This window comes from Cygnus atratus, chromosome 6 (assembly GCF_013377495.2).
Source record: "Cygnus atratus isolate AKBS03 ecotype Queensland, Australia chromosome 6, CAtr_DNAZoo_HiC_assembly, whole genome shotgun sequence".
NCBI lineage: Eukaryota > Metazoa > Chordata > Aves > Anseriformes > Anatidae > Cygnus > Cygnus atratus.
In genome coordinates, this window is record NC_066367.1 from 13,408,069 (window position 1) to 13,427,751 (window position 19,683).

The 19,683-nt window shown below is 41.4% G+C and overlaps 1 protein-coding gene across 9 annotated transcripts in view; it reads left to right on the forward strand.

The window, feature by feature from the left end:
* Window positions 1-2,810: 2,810 nt before the first annotated feature.
* INO80D (INO80 complex subunit D) overlaps window positions 2,811-19,683 on the forward strand; it is a 51,071-nt gene continuing 34,198 nt past the window's right edge. For 3 of the 9 annotated variants that reach the window (XR_007708468.1, XM_035536862.2, XM_035536863.2), the window contains exons 1-5: window positions 2,811-3,188; window positions 4,513-4,582; window positions 12,683-12,778; window positions 12,885-13,131; window positions 18,687-19,435. Coding sequence is in view for 8 of the 9 variants with exons in the window: in XM_035536862.2 (XP_035392755.1) it covers window positions 12,914-13,131; window positions 18,687-19,435 (967 nt within the window). In the remaining variant the exon portion in view is untranslated. The other 6 variants (XM_050711553.1, XM_050711556.1, XM_050711555.1 and 3 more) reach the window with 6 other exon arrangements.

The following is a 19,683-nucleotide window of genomic DNA, read 5'->3' on the forward strand; positions in this document are numbered from 1 at the left end:
GATCTAGTGATTTTTTCCTCTTTACTTTATCCTCCTTAAAAAGTTGTGTGTTTTGTTTTGTTTTTCCTAGAAAAAGACACTCAAAAATATCCCTTTCCAGTTTTCCTATTACAAATTAGATTCAAAATGTTTCTCTTTTTCTTTAGCATTATGCTTCTGGTTTTGCAATTAACACACATCAAACAGATCTCAGGATGTCACCAAAATGTGTAATACTACTATGATACATATTTAAATTTAGGCATGCATGTAATCCGATTAAAGTCAGTACCCGCGAAGTTAAGCGCATAAGCCAAAGAAAGGGTTTAATATTGTCTCTGTAGTTGGGTTCTCAAGTGCTTTCATAGCCTCTTCTCTAACACGTTGTATCATCTATGTCCCATTTTTAAAAAGTCCTCAGTGTGCTGCATGGGCATTCTCAAGAGTGCCACAGAAAGTCTCAGTACAGATCGGCTGTTTGTGTTATGCCTTCCTCTCTAAAACACTAAAATTTTCTTAACTGTGCAATAAAGAGAACAAACTTACATCTGAGTTACACTGAACTACTGATCTAGTTAGAAGTGTCAATTCTTTTCAACACATAGCTATATGTAAGAAAACACTTAGTGCAGAAACTTGAATTCTGTACTCTAGCAAACCCTAATGACTTCGTAAGGGTTTTACACAAGTAAGTATTGAGTGATTCTTCAAACACTTTTCAATTATTAATCAGGCCTCCAAGCATTTGAAAAACTGGGGTCTGAGAATTTGGTCCTTTACTTTTTTTAGAATAAAAGGAAATATTAGCTTATGCTGCATTTGTTGAATTTTTGAATCCATTGGCACAGGAGATCAATTATTTGTAGTATTTCAAAAGTTTGTTTTTTTTTTTAAATCATCCCGATCATAAACAACATTTGTAATCCCTGTCACTCCTGTAGTGAATTTTAAATATAAAATTTAAAAGTATTTTTGTTTAAATATCCTACAAAAATAATCATTACATTTCATGCTTCAAACAACACAATCATGACTGGTAAGATTATGACGTGCCCTACTTATGCCATGACTTCTACACAAACTTTTAAAACGATGTAGGAGCAACACATTTGATTATTATTATTTTTTCCTAATGTCAGAGCAGAATAATGCATTTAATAAATTAATAATCTGATAAAAAAAAGCTTTGCAGTAACTCCACAGAAAGCAAAACTCAACATTATTTAAGTATGCTAGTTGGACCAACCATAATCTTAAAAAAAATAATCCAGTTGAGCAAAAATATGCAGTTCGATGCACAGACCAACTGACTTTTAATTATACTTTAATTCAAACTAATTTATCTAAATGAAAATGCCACTATAAACACACAAACTACACTCACGATACTAGCAAGGCAACTCACAGTGTATATTTTCATAAGGGAATGTATCTAAATTCAGAAAAATATATATATAAAAATAAAAGTTTACCGTAATTGAGATAATGCAATATATTTCAGATCTGACAGAGGCAAGGGAGGGGGTGATAACATACTAACAATTCAATACCTTCATTCACATGACTTCAGTCTGATTGCAGTTCAATTAGTCTATACCACCTGACTAATTTTTACAATGGAAAAAACTTTTCCATTTTTTTTTCCAGCATTTTTTTTATATATAGCTCGTTAGTTTTGTAATTATTTCTAAATAATTTCTAATAATTTCATCTTCCTTCAGGAGAAATAAATACATATTTTAGCAGTTCATCCCTGTACAGGGCTGAGTATAACCCTATCACAAGCAATATTATCATAGGTCTGCTGAACACAGTGATCAGTGTCTTCACCTATAGATACACAGTAGCATCTCACATTATTTTGACAGCTTTCCATACATTTTAAACAATTTAATAAAAGCTTATGCAAAAAAGAAAAACACAACGACCATTCTGCATTACAAGGTATTATAGTATAAATTAATAACATTTCTCAACTCTGTAAGAAAGAAGTCAGGAATAACGCTATTCATAAATATCAGGAACAAAGCCCCCAAATCAAAACAGTAACTTAAAAAAAACCAAAACAGATTTTTAGAAAGCTATAAAGTGCTTTGAAAATATTAAAAAGAAAATTCAATTATTACCTCAATTTTTTTTCTATGAGCTTTATTTTTCACATTCCATACTGAAGGGCAGACAATGCTAAATTTATGACAGATAAGCAGAATTTTTCAGATACATATCACAGGCTCCACTCACTTGCATTAAATCCCCCATGGCTTTTTTACAGGACCCCCCCGCCCCCCCCCAAAAAAATAAAAAATATTAAAAGAGCTTTTTTTCCTACCTGTACATTCAGTTTTATTTACAATGCCTCGAGAGAGAAGACATAACGATACAGTTCTACCAAACAGTCCCACATCAATTTCAGTTGTTCTACTGAGAGCAGCAGCACCAAAAAAGTTACACCAACTTTCACAATTGTACATAAAATTTTAGAACTATCAAACAACAGCAATAAAAACTTATCTACGTTTTAAATTATAGGAAAAAAATATATTTTTAAAATTTTTAAATAAAATAAAAATTAAAAAAAATGACCATACCTTCTTTTAATTTTTTTTTTTCCCCAGAAAGCTGATCTTATTTCATTATAAAGAAAATTATCTCTTAAGCATCATGCCTTTGTATTTTATTTTTATTTAAAATAAAAAGTCATATAAATGATTTTTAAAAATTTGTTTTTGGCCATTTGGCTCCCTCCCCCAAATTGGCACTTTATAAAAACCTTCTGTACTATTTTCCCCCTCCCTCTCTCCCTCTACTACCTCCAAGATGGTAGGAAAGTTGTTGTTTTGGAGGGCAGAGGAACCGCTCTCTGATGTTATGTCCTCTCGGTGCCTGTAGTGGTGCTGTAGGAGGCTGCTGGCTCTCTTCTTGAGCAGCCCCAGCAGCCCTGCCTTCTTTGCTGGAGAATATATTCAGGGATTCCCCTTAATAATCACCTACCCTCTGAGCACTTTGTAGTTTTAAAATAATAAAGAGCCCCCAAAGCTTCCTCCCCACAAAAATCAGGATCTTCTCAGAGCCAGGGGGGCAGCAGCTCCTCAGCACAGAGCCCGAGCCCATTCCCAGTCCCTCTGCTGGGGAGGAAACTCTGATCTGTCAGCCCAACAGAGGGAAAGGGGGGAGAGGAGAGAGAGGAGAAAAAAAAAGCAGCTGGAAAGGTAAGCCAGGCCCGGCCTGCATCCCCGGGCTCGCGTAGCGCGGCAGGCGGTGCGAAGGGTACAGGGCGGGCGGAGAGGCGGGCTACGCGAGGCCGGGGATCGGCCGGGGCGGGGTAGGCCGCAGCAGGGGGGGTGAGGGGAGCCGGGGGGGGTTTTGCGGCTTTCGGGCGGCCAGAGGAGCCCTGGAGGGGGGTGAGACGGTGGCCGGGACCCAGCGGGAGGGTCGGGGCGCGGCGCTGCGGCGCCTTTGCCCGGGAGGTGAAGGGCGGCGGGGGAGAAGGGGGGCGGGGGGGCGCTAGGCCTCAGCGCGGCGCGGCGCGGCCTGGCCGCTCCGCTCCCTGCCCCGCCGGGCCGGGCCCCCCGCGCCGGGCCCCGGGCCCAAAGCGGGCCGAGCCCCGCCGCCGCCGGAGCCGGGCGGCCGGGGGGAAGGTGGCGGGGGCGCTGCGGCGGGGCCGCTTCCACCCCCCCACCTCCGCGGGGCGGCGAAGGGGGGGGGGGGGTGGCGGGAGGGGCGCGGGCCGGGGGGGCCGGGGGCGGCATTAATTTCCCAAAATGACTTTTAATGAGCGGCGGCGGCGGCGGCGGTGCGGGGGGGTGGGGGGCACCCCTGCCCCCAGCCCGGTCCGGGGCCGCCGCGGCGGAGGCGGTGCCGGTCCCGCGGGGCGTCCGGGGCCGCGCCGGCCGCGGCCTGGAAAGTTTCTCGGCGTTTTTAGGGTGCTCGCCCCCCTCGCCGCCCCCGCCTCGGTGGCCGCGGGGATGGGCCGGGGGTGCCCCGGGACGCGGCCGCCGCCCCCCCCTGCCCGCGACCCCCCCTGCACCCCTCCCCGTTGTGTCCCCTCGCCGGGGGTGGTTTCGCCCCGCAACTTTTTTTTGGGGTGGTTGAGGGAGCTTTTTGGGGTTGCAGGGAGGTCGTCAGAGTGCCTACAGTGCCCTCCCCTCAGTGCTGTGCCCCCGCACGGGGGTGCCCCCCAAACCGGGGGCGAGGGTGGGGGGCGAGGGGCCAGCTCAGCCTCACCTCCCTGCCCTGCCATGTGCCAGGGCTCGTGGCTGCCCCAGGCCTGCCCGGGGACCCCGGTCACCCCCAGCCCTGCCATGGCCGGTGGGTGTGAGTGGGCTGGGGTGACGGCCCCCCAGCCAGGGGAAGGGGCTCCCCTCGAGGCCCCTCAACAACCAGGGCACAGTAGAACTCGGACTCCGTCCCCGTCCCGCGTCCCCAAACGTGGCAGGGGGTCCCAGCGTCGGTCCTCGGGGCAAGGTGTGGGGCAGGAGTTGCCTACTTGGTGCTGTTGCTGGGAGCTGGGAATGAAAGGATGCTTTTTTTCAGGGAAAGGAACGTCTGGTAGTTGTGAAGTGAGCCCACTGGAAAGCCAGCCAACACGCTTCACCCAGCACAGGTGAAATAGCTCTCGTTTCTAATGCTGGAGATGTGTACTTTGGTTTAAATGTTCCTTAAAATGACTTTTAGTTTAGAAGGCTAATTGCTTTGTACAAGTAACCTTGAATAAATTTGGGGAATGACAGTAACACTTAGCTTAAAGCCTTATATTACACCATCTGATTAAAATATGTAGATCTATAGTTAGTTCTAACTTTGTTACTTAACAACATATGATGAGGGTTTATTTTAAGGATGCTCTCAATTTTTGAGGATTGGTATACTTAAAATTGGCAAATTTAGGGCAATGCATCATTCCCTTACAGCTGAGCGTCCTATCCTGTGGGCACCGTTGTACTGTCAGAGTGTCGTACTAAGACCTTACTGACTGGGTAGTGCTGGTGATGGATAAACCCTAACACTAATGTTCCGTGTGAAGCTGTCACTTGCAGTCTAGTGACATTTTTGCAGCCATCTTCAGCCTTTTATGTGATTTGTTTGTAATGTATACGCATGTAAGATAAATTTAATTGTAAAGCTAAATTGTCTACAGAAAGCAACCCCAAATTTACTTAGTAGGAGTAATTTTGATGTTTCAATACTTTTATGATGAATGAGTTTTGTGTAGGGCCTGGTCCTACAGAGTTGCATGTACCATGCTCTCGCAGTATGGTAGATCCTCAGGAGGTACAAATTTATTGTAATAATGTATTGAAACTTTGATAGCTTACAACTGCTAAAAGGCTGCTCTGTGAGGAACTCTGCTGCTTTATTTTATTTATTGAGTATTCCCACTGAAGCAAGAATGATACTCTGGTATTGTGCGAAAATAAGTTTGTTTGTCTTTGCACCATTGGGACTAGAAATAAGGCTAAGGCATTTTGTTTAACTTCATATGCAAGTGCAGGTTAGCTGTTATTTGAATAAATAAAAGACTTGGACTTATGGCTTTTTTTTTTTTGTAAATTCAAGTACAGATGCAAGGTATACTGTGGTATGTTTTAGTCTCTGATTTCTCTCTGGATCATGGTTTTGATATTTTGAGATAACATTTTAAAGTGCATTTTTTGTGATGTTGCAATTGCCTAAATGTTCCATTTATTGCTGTGTCTGAAGGCCTTCTTTCTGCAGCCCCAGTCTCCCTGGCAAACCCTGGTCTTGTTTATGGCCGTGTTGAAATAACTGTGTTTCTGTGCAAGCATGAAAATCTGCCTGTGTGGATAGGACTGCAGGACTGGGGCCTTAGACCGTCAGGTCAAATAGAGAAATCCTTGTTCAAAAGACTTCCAGTGATATGGAACCAGTCTGGAGCCTTACTTAGATCAGGAATAACCATATTTAGGAAGTGTTTTATTGAAATCTATAGGAGCGTGCTCGTAGCTATGGTTTTCAGTTACAAATCTTCCTACTGAGCATTTTTCCTCTTAAGAAATCCTTTGAAGTTTCTTAAATTCCTGCAGTCTTAAAAGCTTGTTGGTCTTCAGATTTTGGGCTGTCTTTGTCACGTTTTATTTAAGGTACTATTTATCAGATGGGTGAATCAGGTGAAATTAAATTGCCTGCTGAAGGTCATTTTGTATAGGAAAACAAAAACAACAACCTGGTCAGTTTGGAATAGAAAGTGCCTCTTCCCCCCTCTCCTTAGCTATGTTTTCTGCTGTTGATTGGAACTTGTTACAAGTCTATATGTTATTTAGTTACTATTAGGAATAATACTAAAATTTAGTTTTGTATTTATTGTATTATATTATGAAGCATAATTCATATTGCCGGTGTTGCTTAAAATGTACTACTGCTTTTCTGTTAATATATTGGACATTCTTATGCAATATAAATTGTCTTTTTGCAGAGTAGAAGCTTTCTGAAAAGGCAGAATGAGGACAATTGTCGCTGCTTCTGTCTTCCTAGGTAGATTTTCACATGCAAAATTAGTCCAAAATATGATTCTAGGTGGTAACTAAAAATATCGTGTACTATCTTATATGTTAAGTGCCTTGGTCTTGCAGGTAGATCTATTTGGGTACAGGCACACGTATGCAATGTCTGTACTTGTGTGGGGCTCTTCAGAGGTCTTACTGAACAAGGATTTTCCTCTGGTTAATAAAATTGTCCCTTATAAACATTCACGTAGCTGACTTTGGTTGCTTCCAAGTGTTTTTTGTCTCATTTTGGATGTTTTTACTAATAAGACTCTAGTTTCTAGAATTACAGCAGGCTCGGTTTGGTAGCTGAACATGGTAGAGGTCTGAATTGTTAAATGACCAGAGCTAAGCCAAAGTTATGGTTAGATCATAGGATGGGGACAGAAGTTACAGCTTTGTGGCATTGATGTTGACCACAATTAGATGTGGTGTAGCTTCTCTTGATAGAACAGAGCACTTCCCAGAGAGATGCTCATTGCCTAGTATGAAATGGAAAGAAAAAGGAGTATTTTTGCTTTCTTTCTTTCTTATATTTTTTACTAGTACTGATGGGAAGGTTTTACGGTAAGGTAGTTTTAAATGTGTGTCTTTTTGTCATGGTTTTTTATGGTCTCTGCTCATCTCTGAGTGGATTAGATTGCATGTTGCCAAAACACCTTAAAATCCATGTATTTACTGTTGGTCCCAGCAAAAGGGTCAGGCAAGTGGAACACAGGGAATTCATTCTTGGTCAAATTGAAGAATTGGTAAAGCTACTATTTATGGTGCCTGTTTTTGTGGAAAAGCTGAGTTTCAGGGAGATCTGAGTTCTGCTTTCTAGCCTCAGGTTGATGGTTTTGGAAGCGTGTGTAGACTATTGTACCTTGTCTGTGAAATCTCATGAACACACCAAGCAATACAGCATTAAATCTGTGCTGGTGTTAGAAAATTCAAACCAACACAGTTAAGATGTCTTTAGTCATGACTTTTATTTGGATGCAGTCTGTGAACCTCTAAGTTCTCCACTTAATTATACATCTTTTAACCACGAATGTGTAATTGTGTTGCAATTTACAACGCATTTGGGGATTCCATTGCCTAAATTTGGTCTTGTTTAGGTTGAATGTCAAATTCTGAGCATACATTTAAGAGTGTGTCTAACCCACATGGTTTAAATTATTTTCTGCACAGGGTTTTCTTGGGGTTACTGATTGGGTCTTGGGACTGTAAAAAAAAAAAAATTTCAGGCTTTCTAATAGCCATTAAGTTCTCTGTAAAATACTGATGATGCAAGGTACCAAATTTCTGTGTGACATGATGCTGATACTCTGTATGATCTAGCAAAGATTTTTCCCCAAAGTTTGCTGTGACAGCATTTCCTGACCTCTCCAAAGGACTGTTTAACTGTTTGAGGAGAGGGTATGTGGAGTGCAGAGCTACAGCTTAGTTGTCTTGGAGTTGATGTGCGCTGCAAGGAAACCTATTATGCCTTTTTGCAAGTGCTAAAAGCAGTTGGGAGCTGGCTTCTTCCAATGCCTGGCAGCAGGCACTGACAGTTGCACAGGTGTGTGCATGTGTGTGTTTAAGTCTTTTATTTCTCTTTCACAGTCACTTTGCAGACCACTCCCTGTTGTCTTACAGGCCACCAGTGGCTGCGCTCAGCAGGAACAAGTAGCTCTGCTCAAAGTGGTGCTGTCACAGAGTGTGACTCTGCTCTGGGTCCTGCCTGTCCTTGCTGGAAAGCCTTGCTAGGACACTCAATTTGTTGCTCTTCACGTGTCCAGATAAGGCTTTTACCATGGCAAGTAGATTATCTTCCAGTCATCTGTTCGGGTATAAAAAGTGGGAGAAGGGGAGAAATTAATATTATCAAATTACAAATGTTAGAGGTAAGCTTATAAGAACATAAGGAGTACCCTGCTGGGTAAGATCAGGGGTCGATCCAGCCCACTATTCTGTCTTGGACAGTGGGACTAACTGATGCTATTTAGGGACAGTATGAAAGCCCAGCTACTTTTTAGTGTTTTTTTTTTTTTTTTTTTTATTTTATTCTTGCTCCTCCAACATCCGTATTTATTAAATTAGGCATGCTGGCAGGTATGTCACTGCCCATTTCCTATAGTATCTGTTTGTCCCCATCGTCTGTGAACTTTCTGAACCTGCTGATGCTGTCTGCTTCCATAGCTTCCCGTGACAGCAAATTCAGCAGCTCACCGCTTGCGAGTAGCAAAAATAAAGAAATATTTCTTTAATATATTTTGAGTCAATCTAGCTTTCTCAAGTACCCCTAGTTCTAATGTTGTGTGATTTGGTACATGACTGCTCTGTATTCACCTTATCCCTTACCACTGTCATTTTTTTCAGCGTCACTCATGTCTTACCTACATCATTTGGCAATGACAAATGGCAATGACAGATTTCTGGGTTCTCTTCTGTTCTTTGCATTGTTGCTTCAGACTCTCTAAATCATTTGTTTAGAAGCAGTTTAAGGAAAATGTAGGTTCCTCAAGAAGTAGCCTCTGGTTTCTCATTCATGAATTGTGGCTAAAGCCAGTGTGAGCACATGCAGGCATGAATTGTGTTTGTTTTGAACCTGTCTACAGCTTCAGTGTGGAGTGTAACTGCAAACCCCAAAACAACTTCCAAAAGGTTTTCTACCCTGATATTTTTGCAGCAAAGTACAGCTGCTTAAGCTTTTGATTTTTCCAGGGGAAGTCCATGTTTCCGTCATCTCTTACTGAATCCTGTGGGACAAAAATAATTTCTCCCCCACCCACTATTTAGCTAAGTGTAGTTTCAGTTCTCTTCAGTTAGGCGACTTGTGCCTGTTCCATGCTTGTGCTACTTTTGTGTAGCAGCAAAAAGCTCTGTTAAGAACTCCTGTCTGTTTTGCTCGAAATAAAATACTACATCAGATTAAATCAGAATTGATAGATTAAAAAGTTTTCGTTGTATTTGTGTATGTGTGTGTGTATATGTATGTAGCATGGAACTAAAAGGAAAGGCTTGTTTTAGGCATAGCATGAGTTCAGTCTCCGGCAGTGTGTCCGCACAGTGCTGCTGTGTTTTGGAGGTCTGTATAGGAGTCTGCCAATAAAGATATCATTGCAGTTTGAGAGAATTGCTATAGTTCTTCTGTATAACACTGGCTGCCAGGTGTATTAGCTCTCTTTCTGTTCATTACTCTGGAGTTGCACTGTTCGATTCCTATCAGGATTTTTAATATGGTTATATTTTTATGAGCTTCTCTTAGTGTATATATAGACCCCAAATACATGTTTGAGCTCATTAGCTTCCCTGAGGATTACTGTTAGTATTTTTGCTTAAATGTTTCATATGGCATCATACTTGTGTCCTGTATCTTTCTGACAAGTGAGATGGAAAATACTGCACCTTCCTTGACACAGTCAAGTGTAAAAATAAGACTTAATTGTGAGTTAAATCCAAAAATAAGACTGGGGGCACAAGAATAAATCCAGGATTATAGTGGCTGGGAACTGCAGTGTATTTTTCTTACAGAAACCTAACTTGGGATCCCCAGATACGTGTTTCTTGTTGTTTACTTTGGAACTGCTCTGAAAAACTTTTTTTCTGTTGCTTGATAACCTTTAGGCAAGAAATATTGCTGGATTGTGCAAAAGAGAAGGAGGTCATTGATCAATCAAAAACTCTACAAAGCATAATAGCAGTAGCTTAAAAGGTGCTGGTAAATACAAGAGAAAGAGAGCAGCATGTGGGTCAGCCCATCTTTGCAAGATTCAGGTGTTCTTTCCAATTTTTCATCCTGTGCAGTATGTCACAAATACAAGCTTTGGGTAGCTGTTGAGAGCAGCAAACTCCAGAGCAAAAGACTTTGTCAGTTTCACTCTGTGTAAGAGATGCAATTAGTTAAGACCCATTTGATTACTCTTTCTACCATAGTAATGGAGAGAGCTGTTTGTCAAGTGTTTGGGACCCAAACCCAGGTCACCGCCTATTTCTAGGCTGTGGGATTTCTTTTCTTTCACATAGTTGCTTGTAGGGTGAATGTGTTGTGAAGGGCCCATACTCCAATGATCAGTTTCAAATTTATGCAGTCTGCTCCTTCCTGTGCTCCCATGCATCAAGGGAAAGGTGATGGGAACTGTTTTTGATATCTGTGCTTGTGTTTTGGCTTTTTGGTGTAAACAAAGTGCCAGGCCCCTGCCCCAGAGTGTGGAAAGGGAACTGTGCGTATGAAGAGGAAATACGGGACGATCCTCGTTATTGTCAAATGATTAATCAGGTCGCTGGCGTTTGTGCCACCTACGTTTTGTGGCAAGTCTCCAACCTGCATGCTGTGTGTGCTGCATGTGTACTTGTAAAACTATTTAAGTAATTGTTAAGTGTATCTTTGAATTTTTAGTGCTTCTGTCCTGGCTGTACAGCTAGATGCATGCTAATGGAAGTGTCTGGTTTATGCAGTTTACTGCTAGAGGTACATTAGGGTGTTTGGTTTTACCATAGTGACTTAAAGTTACTTTCCTGGATCCCCAAATGTCATGGTACTTCTTGTTTTCTCAAGGTGTTTTTATGCAGTGGGGAGAGAAGGCTCGTTCCTTCACCAGAGACAGTGGGATCTTTTCTGTAAAGGCCATAGGTTCCCTTCCCTTGCCATATGGGGCCTTGGGAATAACTAAGTCGGTTGAGGTGGTAATCTGTACATTTGTCCCATGTCTTTCATTTACTACATACTTCCTGAATATCACCTCTATGTACGTTCCTTTGCTTGGTACATAATGCGTATGAAACTGAACTGTACTGAACACACCATCTTCAGGAGTTTATTCCTGTGCTTCAGGATAGCCTTTCTGAATAAGAGCTGCCTTATGCAGGCTAAGCTGGCTGTAGCAGAGGAGCTGCAAGTTGTGTGTACTGTTAAATATTACTTGATGCTGCTTCGTTGTTTTTTTTTATGTGTGTGTGTTTTAAAAAAAATGGTTGCTAAAGACTGCATAGTGGTAGAAAATCATAGAATCACAGAACTGTAGGGGTTGGAAGGGACCTCAAGAGATCATCGGGTCCAACCCCCCTGCCAAAGCAGGTTCCCTAGAGCAGGCTGCCCAGGTAGGCATCCAGACGGGCCTTGAATATCTCCAGAGAAGGAGACCCCACAACCTCCCTGGGCAGCCTGTTCCAGTGCTCCGTCACCCTCACCGTGAAGAAGTTCTTTCGCATGTTGGTGCGGAACTTCCTGTGATACATTTTGTGGCCATTGCCCCTTGTCTTGTCCCTGTAAACCACTGAAAAGAGGTTGGCTGTATCCTTCTGTTTGCCACACTTCAGGTATTTATAAACATTGATATCTTATCAATTTCCCCTCTGTCTTCTTTTCTCCAGGCTGAACAGACCCAGGTCTCTCAGCCTTTCCTCATAGGGAAGATGCTCCAGGCCCTGTATCATCTTTGTGGCCCTCCGCTGGACTCTTTCCAGGAGATCCCTGTGAAGAGTACCTTAAGTTTTCATGAATTTGGTATTTCATTGCACTGTGGGAATCTGTTTTGGGGCAATGGAGAAGAAAACGGCCTCCTGCTGAAATGACATTTCAGCCTTCCTGGGGTCAATGGGGGTAATCATTAAGGGCAGCATTTACCTAAAACAAGCACAATAAGGTAGGTGAAGCTCTGAAGGACTGTGGTGACCTTAGGAACGACTTCATACTGACGCTTGCAAAAGCTTGTGCAAATTTAAGATATGAAGTTTGTTCACCAGGTGTGATAGCTGGTTTAAGACAGCTTAAAAAGAAAAAAATCCTGCACTGCATGATAAAATTAGTATTTGGTAGAGCAAAGATAGTCTCCAGCATCTTCGTAGGCAAAGATACTTGAAGGAAAACCTTTCTGTGATCAAATGGGTTAATGTTACACCAGCATTCAACATGATTCCTGAAAACAGGTGATCTAATTTGTTGCTTAACCTTTTTCAACTTGTAGCTCCTAATAATTTACTGGTAGATGAGTGGAATTTTTTTGGCAGGTTTAAGCAAGGTGACGGTAAACCTTTTTTCCTCAATAATTTCCCTTTACGGTTTCCAGAGATCTGTGACTGCTAGTTGAAAACTATTGTGCTAATGAATTTGGTTTATTGGATGCTACCTGAATCACAGGTTAAGTGGCTGCTTCTGGCCACTTACTTATTAAGCAGGATGATCCTATCTGTTGTATTCTGACTGACTTTGACCTTTTTGATGTTTTCCGTAGACAATCTGCTTCATCTTGATTCATCATCATTCCAGGATAGTGGTGTCCTTGGGGCTCTCTCTTAACATTGATATGATACAGAAGATTTAAAATCAGGTATTGTTTTGGGTTCCTCCTTCCCACCAACATGAAACACGCAATGTATAACTGAATGCATTTTCTTTTCCTTATGTGATTTTTCTTAATATTTTGGTTCTTTCAGCTGATGTTCACAAGGAATAGAGTCACGTGATGTATGAAGGCAAACACATACACTTCTCTGAGGTTGACAATAAGCCCTTGTGCTCGTATAGCCCCAAACTGTGCAAGCAGAGGCGACTTAACGGCTACGCCTTCTGTATCAGACACGTTCTGGAGGACAAGACTGCCCCCTTCAAGCAATGTGAATATGTGGCCAAGTATAACAGCCAACGCTGCACCAACCCCATCCCCAAATCTGAGGATCGTAGGTGAGTGGCGGTTGCCTGTCTGCGATGTGGGAAGTGGCTGGGATGTAGGCATGAGCTTCCTTTTAAGACTGTACATGGTTTCAGGATAAGGGAGGAACTGGCCTGAGTGAATTGAATTCCAGGATGTTTCTTTGAGGGTTTTGTTGTAAGACCAGTAAACTTTATTTTATTTTCCGTGGGTGTCAAGTACACAAAGGGGGCAGTAACTTACTCCCAAGGAACTTACTCCCAAGTTTTCAGAAGAGTTCATTGCTTCGCTCAAATTCACTATAAATTGTGGATCAAACCTGCTACACAATATCTGCTGATCTAACTGATTTGCCATGTCACTCACAGTATGTGCTCTTAAAAGGGCCCACGTGTTTGGCCAGCTGTGGAAAAAGCACACTTTCATCTACTTTTTCAGGATAAACAGTTGAAAAGCACATACATTCAGGGCTTAGGGAGCAGTGACACACAGGGACAAATGCAGAATTACAGTTCAGCGATCTTGCTTTAGTACTGATCTGTGGTGGTGTATTACTGGAATAAAATACATACTGCTTGATAACAGTCAGCCAGCTGCGAAAGTGCTGTTCACTCCCTTTCTTCTCTGCTTCCTCTCTTTCTCTCCCTCTCCCTGCCCAAATGAAGATGCCTGACGTGCCCACGTATTAAATGGCTTGCGAGAGATAATGCTTGAAGTTGTTGGAGAGCTGGGAATTCAAACAAGTTTTCCTGAATTGCAGTCTATAGTGTAACCACGAGGGCTTTTTTTTTTTTTTATTTTTTATTTTTCTCTTTAAGACTTTTTGAAGGCAAATCTCATTGGTGCTGCTTGGGATGAAATAGCAGATTTTTTCTGATCTTGGCTGGTAAATATGACTAAATTTTCAGTCATTGCTGCAGGTTTTGCCAGTACCACAGTATTTAATTAATGTGTTTGTTAACTACCTGAGGTTTGTTCTGTTAGAAACATTTTTTTTTTAAACTAAAATATAAACAAAATATGCCAAAAAAGAACCAAACAACACTTCACTGACCTTTCACATTATTAGCTGCCATTCACTAACCTTTTGCATTATTAGCAGTGTTCCCACTGTGCCCTACATATAACTTCCTTCTCGGCTCACAGCTCCCTCTCTTGTCTGAAATAACAGTTGGACTGTGCTCTAAATTAACTTGCACTTCACCTGCCATTTCAGTTGAGGAGACTGATGAAGTGAGAAAAAAACATGAATGTTTGTCAAAAGCTGTAGGGCAAATGCTCAAATGGCACAAGATGAATAACTTTAAGCTGTAATTTGACAGTTGGTGACTGTTTCTTTGCTGCTGTACAATTGAGGCACTTTGGAAATAAGCCTGTAAAAATGATCATAAAAATTGTTAGAGCAAATGATATGCTGTAATTTCTGATGTAAGAACGAACTCAGCCAGAGTTGCTGTTTACAAGGATTCATACTTAAAAACAATAGAAATGATAATACTTAATGACACTTCTTAGGTCTCATATGTTCCCATGGAATTTGAGATTTTTCTTTACACCTTGAATCGAGTTCACACTTTGTTCTTTTTGATTTTTCTCAAGTTAAAGTGAAGTGTGGTCATGACATCTGGTGTATGTTATATTAGAATAATTCAACTGCATGTCGAGTGTCACGTTACAGTACTTGAAGAGGACAGCAGGTGTCTGAAGGAGAAAATAAACTTTTAATTTCAAATGAGAGGATGTGATAGTTTGAAAGAATATTTTAAAAGACTGTTTCTCAGGGCAGAGTTTAGTTTTAACAATAAAACTTGATGAATGCTAGTGATAAGACTGCGCCTGCTCCAAACATTTTTTTTTATTTTCTTATTTTTGGCAGGCGAACCTGTATGTGTTTCTTAGGAGACTTTTTTCACACTCTGTTCAATATAAAAATGTTTGCTCTGTCTGAGTTCTTCGCTCTCAGCTTTTAATTTTCTGTGTACAAATTTTCTGTCAGATGGTCATTTTGTCAGTTTCAGACATGTAACTACATGATCAGAAGCAGACTGTAGGATGCTCTGACAGCTATCTTCCTATATATCTTTAAAGATTATGAAAAGTAAAAAGTCTTAACAGGTTTCATGCATTATATGCCAAAAGCCTCATAGTCTTTCCACAGATAATTAAAAATAATTATCCCTTGACCCTGGACAAATGAGATGCCACTAGCCACGATGATGTTTAATATTCTGTTATATTATTAAATTTCTTATTAACCATTAACATTCTACAAATTAAATCTATTAATAGTGCATGACTTCATTGCCTTATTTGAAGTCTAGTTTCTATATTCACCATTTTGCTTTGAAAGAACATACACTAACATGGGCTATGAATCTGCATTTCCTCTTGAATACGTTTCCTCATTTTTTCTTGTTCAAATACACGCATAGATAATAAAGTTCAGTTTATTTTTTTTATTATAGAGTTGTTATACTTCAGGTAGGTTAAACATAATTTTATCTGTCTTCTTTCAAGCGAGTCTGTAAATATTTTGTTAATATGCAAGCTACTCTGCAGTTTAATTAGATCTTCCTTGACATAAGTGACCAAACCCAACGCAAACCTGGGATGTATTGTGAAGCATGATGCAGGTGTAGGTAGAAAACCTTGCTTTCTGGATTCTTAACTTCCCCATAATGTGGGAAACTGTCCAGCTGCTACCTTTGTGGCCCATCACCTTTTGTGAGCTTTGTGTTATGATGGTTTTAATGGATATCAACCCACTGCTCTCGCAGTACCTGTTGGCTGCATTTGACCTTACCTGCTCCAGAATAGGTGCCTTTAGTGCTGAATAAGGAAGGGGAAGAAACTGTATTAGGTACTCAGCATGGTGCTGTCAGCTGAGAATAACTCTCCGGCAGGTTACAGAAAGGACAAACTGTGCCACTACGGCAGGCTCACCAGCACTGGCTCTGTGCAGGGCCAGCTTCGCCCTCCTGGGCTTCCAGCTCAGAGCCACGTGGAAGGCACTGTGCTACTTCCAGGAGCTAGTCAGTCTTCCTGATAGTCTGTTTTCTACAGAGCATGAGCTGTTTACCTGGCATTACCTCTGATCCAAAGAACTTCCTGCCTCAACTCAGCTGGCTCTCGGCTGCTTCCAGCAGAGCCACTTGACATCTGCACCAGGCTCTGCAGCACCACGTAAAGCCAGAGCCAGTTTGGGCCAGTGCCAGCTAAAGAGCCGCCTTGGAGCCTGCAGGGCAGGGAGGTAATTCAGCGTGCATGCCCACCTGGCTCCACGTGGGACCAGCCAGAGTCTGGCAAGGCCAAGGTGGAGTTGGTCCCCGTAAATTATGCCTAGCCAAAGTTGCTTGCATGTAGAGCTACCCAGAGAAGACTTAGTCCCCATTTCTTCTTGCTCCTTTTAGTCCGGTGGGCAAAGCGTATCAGCCTCGATTATGCTGGAAAATAGGGAATTGATGCAGAGCCAAGTCAGTGGGTACTGGAGTCTGCAAGTGTGTGATCTGTATTTTCCTTATGCTGTAGTCTGGTATCTATGGATTTGTGTCCAGAGGTGATGCCTGTGTAAGATATTGTTGGCTTTCAGTAATGCAGCACAGTCAGATGTAAGAACCAAAGCTTTATGATCTGTCATATAAAAATGATCCTGTTAGAGTTGAACAAACAAACAAAACACAACAGCCTAAAACTCAGAGAAGGATGATAAACTAATTACCTTTTCATGGGTTTATTCACCTTTTCTGTATTTTGCTTTCTCCTTGGTTTTCACAGTTTTACCTTCTCACTCCTGCACAAACACAGCATGGAGATGTGAACAATATCAGGGAAACATTCAAACTGAGCAAAACTTTTTTTGATTGGATTTAGGGAAAAAAAATGTTGTGCTTTTCTTGTCTGTTTGTTGTTTTTCTTCTGTCATACTAAAAGTGCTATTCTAACTGATCTGAGTCTTGTTCAAAAAAAATATTAAGAAAATGCTTAATTTTAATTATGTGAATAGTGCTGTTGAATTTAACGGAAGTTTTATTGAGACCTCATTACAGAATTTAATTTTTAGAAGTGCACCTTTTGGTATGACCTTACAGTATTCTACTCTGTTCTAATAAGAACTCCATTCCATGCTGGCTTTCGTCCTGTCTCATTTAGATATATTTATTACTTACAAATTAATGTAATGAAGAAACTATTTAGACAATAATATGTAGTAGTGTTTTTCAGCCTTTTTTGATTTGTAAAATCTTATGGGTGTGAATCCTTCAAGAAACTACATATATGGAGACTGCTAAAGAGCATATAAGAATTTGCTTTTTCTTTTTTACCTTTTATGGACCCTTTAGAAGCAGTTCACACATTGCTTCTTTAGGGGTGGGACAACAAATTGAAAGTTACTAAACTAAAGCATTATACCTTCTGGGGAGTTGATTTGGACTTTTGTGTTATTTTTTTTTCTCCATGAAGACCAGGAGATTCTATTCGATTCTATTCGATTTGGAATACTTTCATGGATATTCCCTTATCCTGTCCATAAATACCATGATGTAGACATCAGTCTTTCCTCATATCTTTGTTTTCCGCTGTGAGCTGCAGGTTGTAAATAGGATCCTGCAAGGGCAGAAGCCTGACTGCTGGAGGCATTCTACAGAGGCAGGAGAAGGATCAGATTGTGATTCTTGTATTTCTAACACCTGCTTGTTTTAACCAGACAAAAAATAATTGTTTACTTCTTAGTATGTTATCTGAGTCTATAAATTGTAACAAACTTTTAAAGGCTTTCCTTTTTTTTTTTTTTAATATTATATTAAAAGATTTTTACATTAGAGAAGCTTGGAGTCTGTGTTTGTGGATTGTATGTATACATATTCCTGGCATTGTGTAAACGTTTTCTAAGAACAGAGAATTTCTTTTAAACTGTTTTTATTTGAAGAACATTCAGCTAATCCTCTGGCTACAAAATTGTTATGTTAAATTATTATAACAGGACTTAATATTTAAGCTTCTTGTTCATGAAGAGCAAGTAGTGACCATTCTCAAGAAGGTATTTCTCCAGTGAGATTGTCCCTGTGAGAAACTGCTCCCTACTACAATTGGGATTCATGAGAATGATGTGGCTGTTGATGAAAATGCTAACTACTTCCAGTGAAAGGACAGCCAAATGAAAGAAGTATTCTTTCCTGTACTCTTTCTTGGGAGCTTTTGAAATGGTTCTTTATGATCAGAATTAATGGCTTGAGTTCTTACTGTGTTTTTATCAGGCCATTTGTTTTGTCCACTTTGGTTTGTGAGTATTTACCCTATTAGAGAGTAAATATTTTGAATACAGTATGTGAATCTCCTCTTACGAATAACCAGTGAATACTTCTGTATCTTAAGATTTCAAATTGTCACTCGTAAAAGTTTATTTTCTGCTATAGGTCGGGAACACCACAATTAGCTGTTGTATTAGAAGTGATTGTGTATACTTTTTATAAAATCCCTTGTGTTTTGATTAATTTTTCATGTTGTATGTGGATTTCCCCTTAGTGGACTGTTTTCTTCAGGTGTTACAAGAACTGAATTAAGAACTGTCTGCTTTTACTTTTCAAAGGTACTGCAACAGCCACCTGCAGGTACTTGGCTTTATACCGAAAAAGGAGAGGAAGAAAAAGAATGATCCCATAGAGGAGGTAAAGGTCAGGCATCAGATGGATACTATGGCCTTCAGTCTGACAGTGCCCACCTTGGCCTTGAAGATGCCCAATGGGCTGGATGGGATGTCCCTCTCCCCTCCCGGGGCTAGGCTTCCTCTCCACTACCTGGAGGCAGAACTAGAAGACCCCTTTGCTTTCAACGAGGAGGATGATGACCTAAAGAAAGGGGCAACAGTGAGGAAAAAGTTGCAGAGCAAGTTGGCTCAAAACCGGCAGCGCCAGAGAGAGACAGAGATTTTAAAAGTTCGCCAAGAGCACTTTAGCCCCCTTCCTGCACCTTTGCAGCAGCAGCCTCTGCAGCAGCAGCACTCCCATCTGCCACCTTCATCAGCTTCGTTAAAGCCGACAGGGCTACCGCAGGGCTTAGTCTGCAAGTCACCTCAACCTCCGAACACCAGCCTACCAATGCAGGGAGTGGCACCCACCACACACACTATAGCACAAGCCCGGCAGTTGTCTAACAAGAGACCTCTGCCCCTCCTGCCACCTGCTAGGGCTCCGGTCACAGACCCTCCGAGGACTGATCGGGTCCTAATGAAAGCCACAGCCTTCTCTCCGCACTCATCCTGCATGAGCCGGCTACAGAGACTGGTGAAACTGTGCACTCGAAAACAGCAGCTGGACACTGATCTGTTTCCACATCTAGGTGGGTAGATAATAAATGCACTGCCTCTCATTTTTTTTTTAACCTGAGACCAGAACACAAAAGAGGAGTGTCTCCCTAGCTCCGTTCTGCTTGCACGTGTGGTCCTTATGAAAGAAACCTGAACTCTTGATGTTTTCTTTAGCCCTGTTCTCAATGAAGGGAGTGCCTAGACCTATCATATATGATTTATGGCATTTTAGTTGTTTATTCTTCTTAATGTCCCGTTAACCATTTGAGAAACCAAGCTG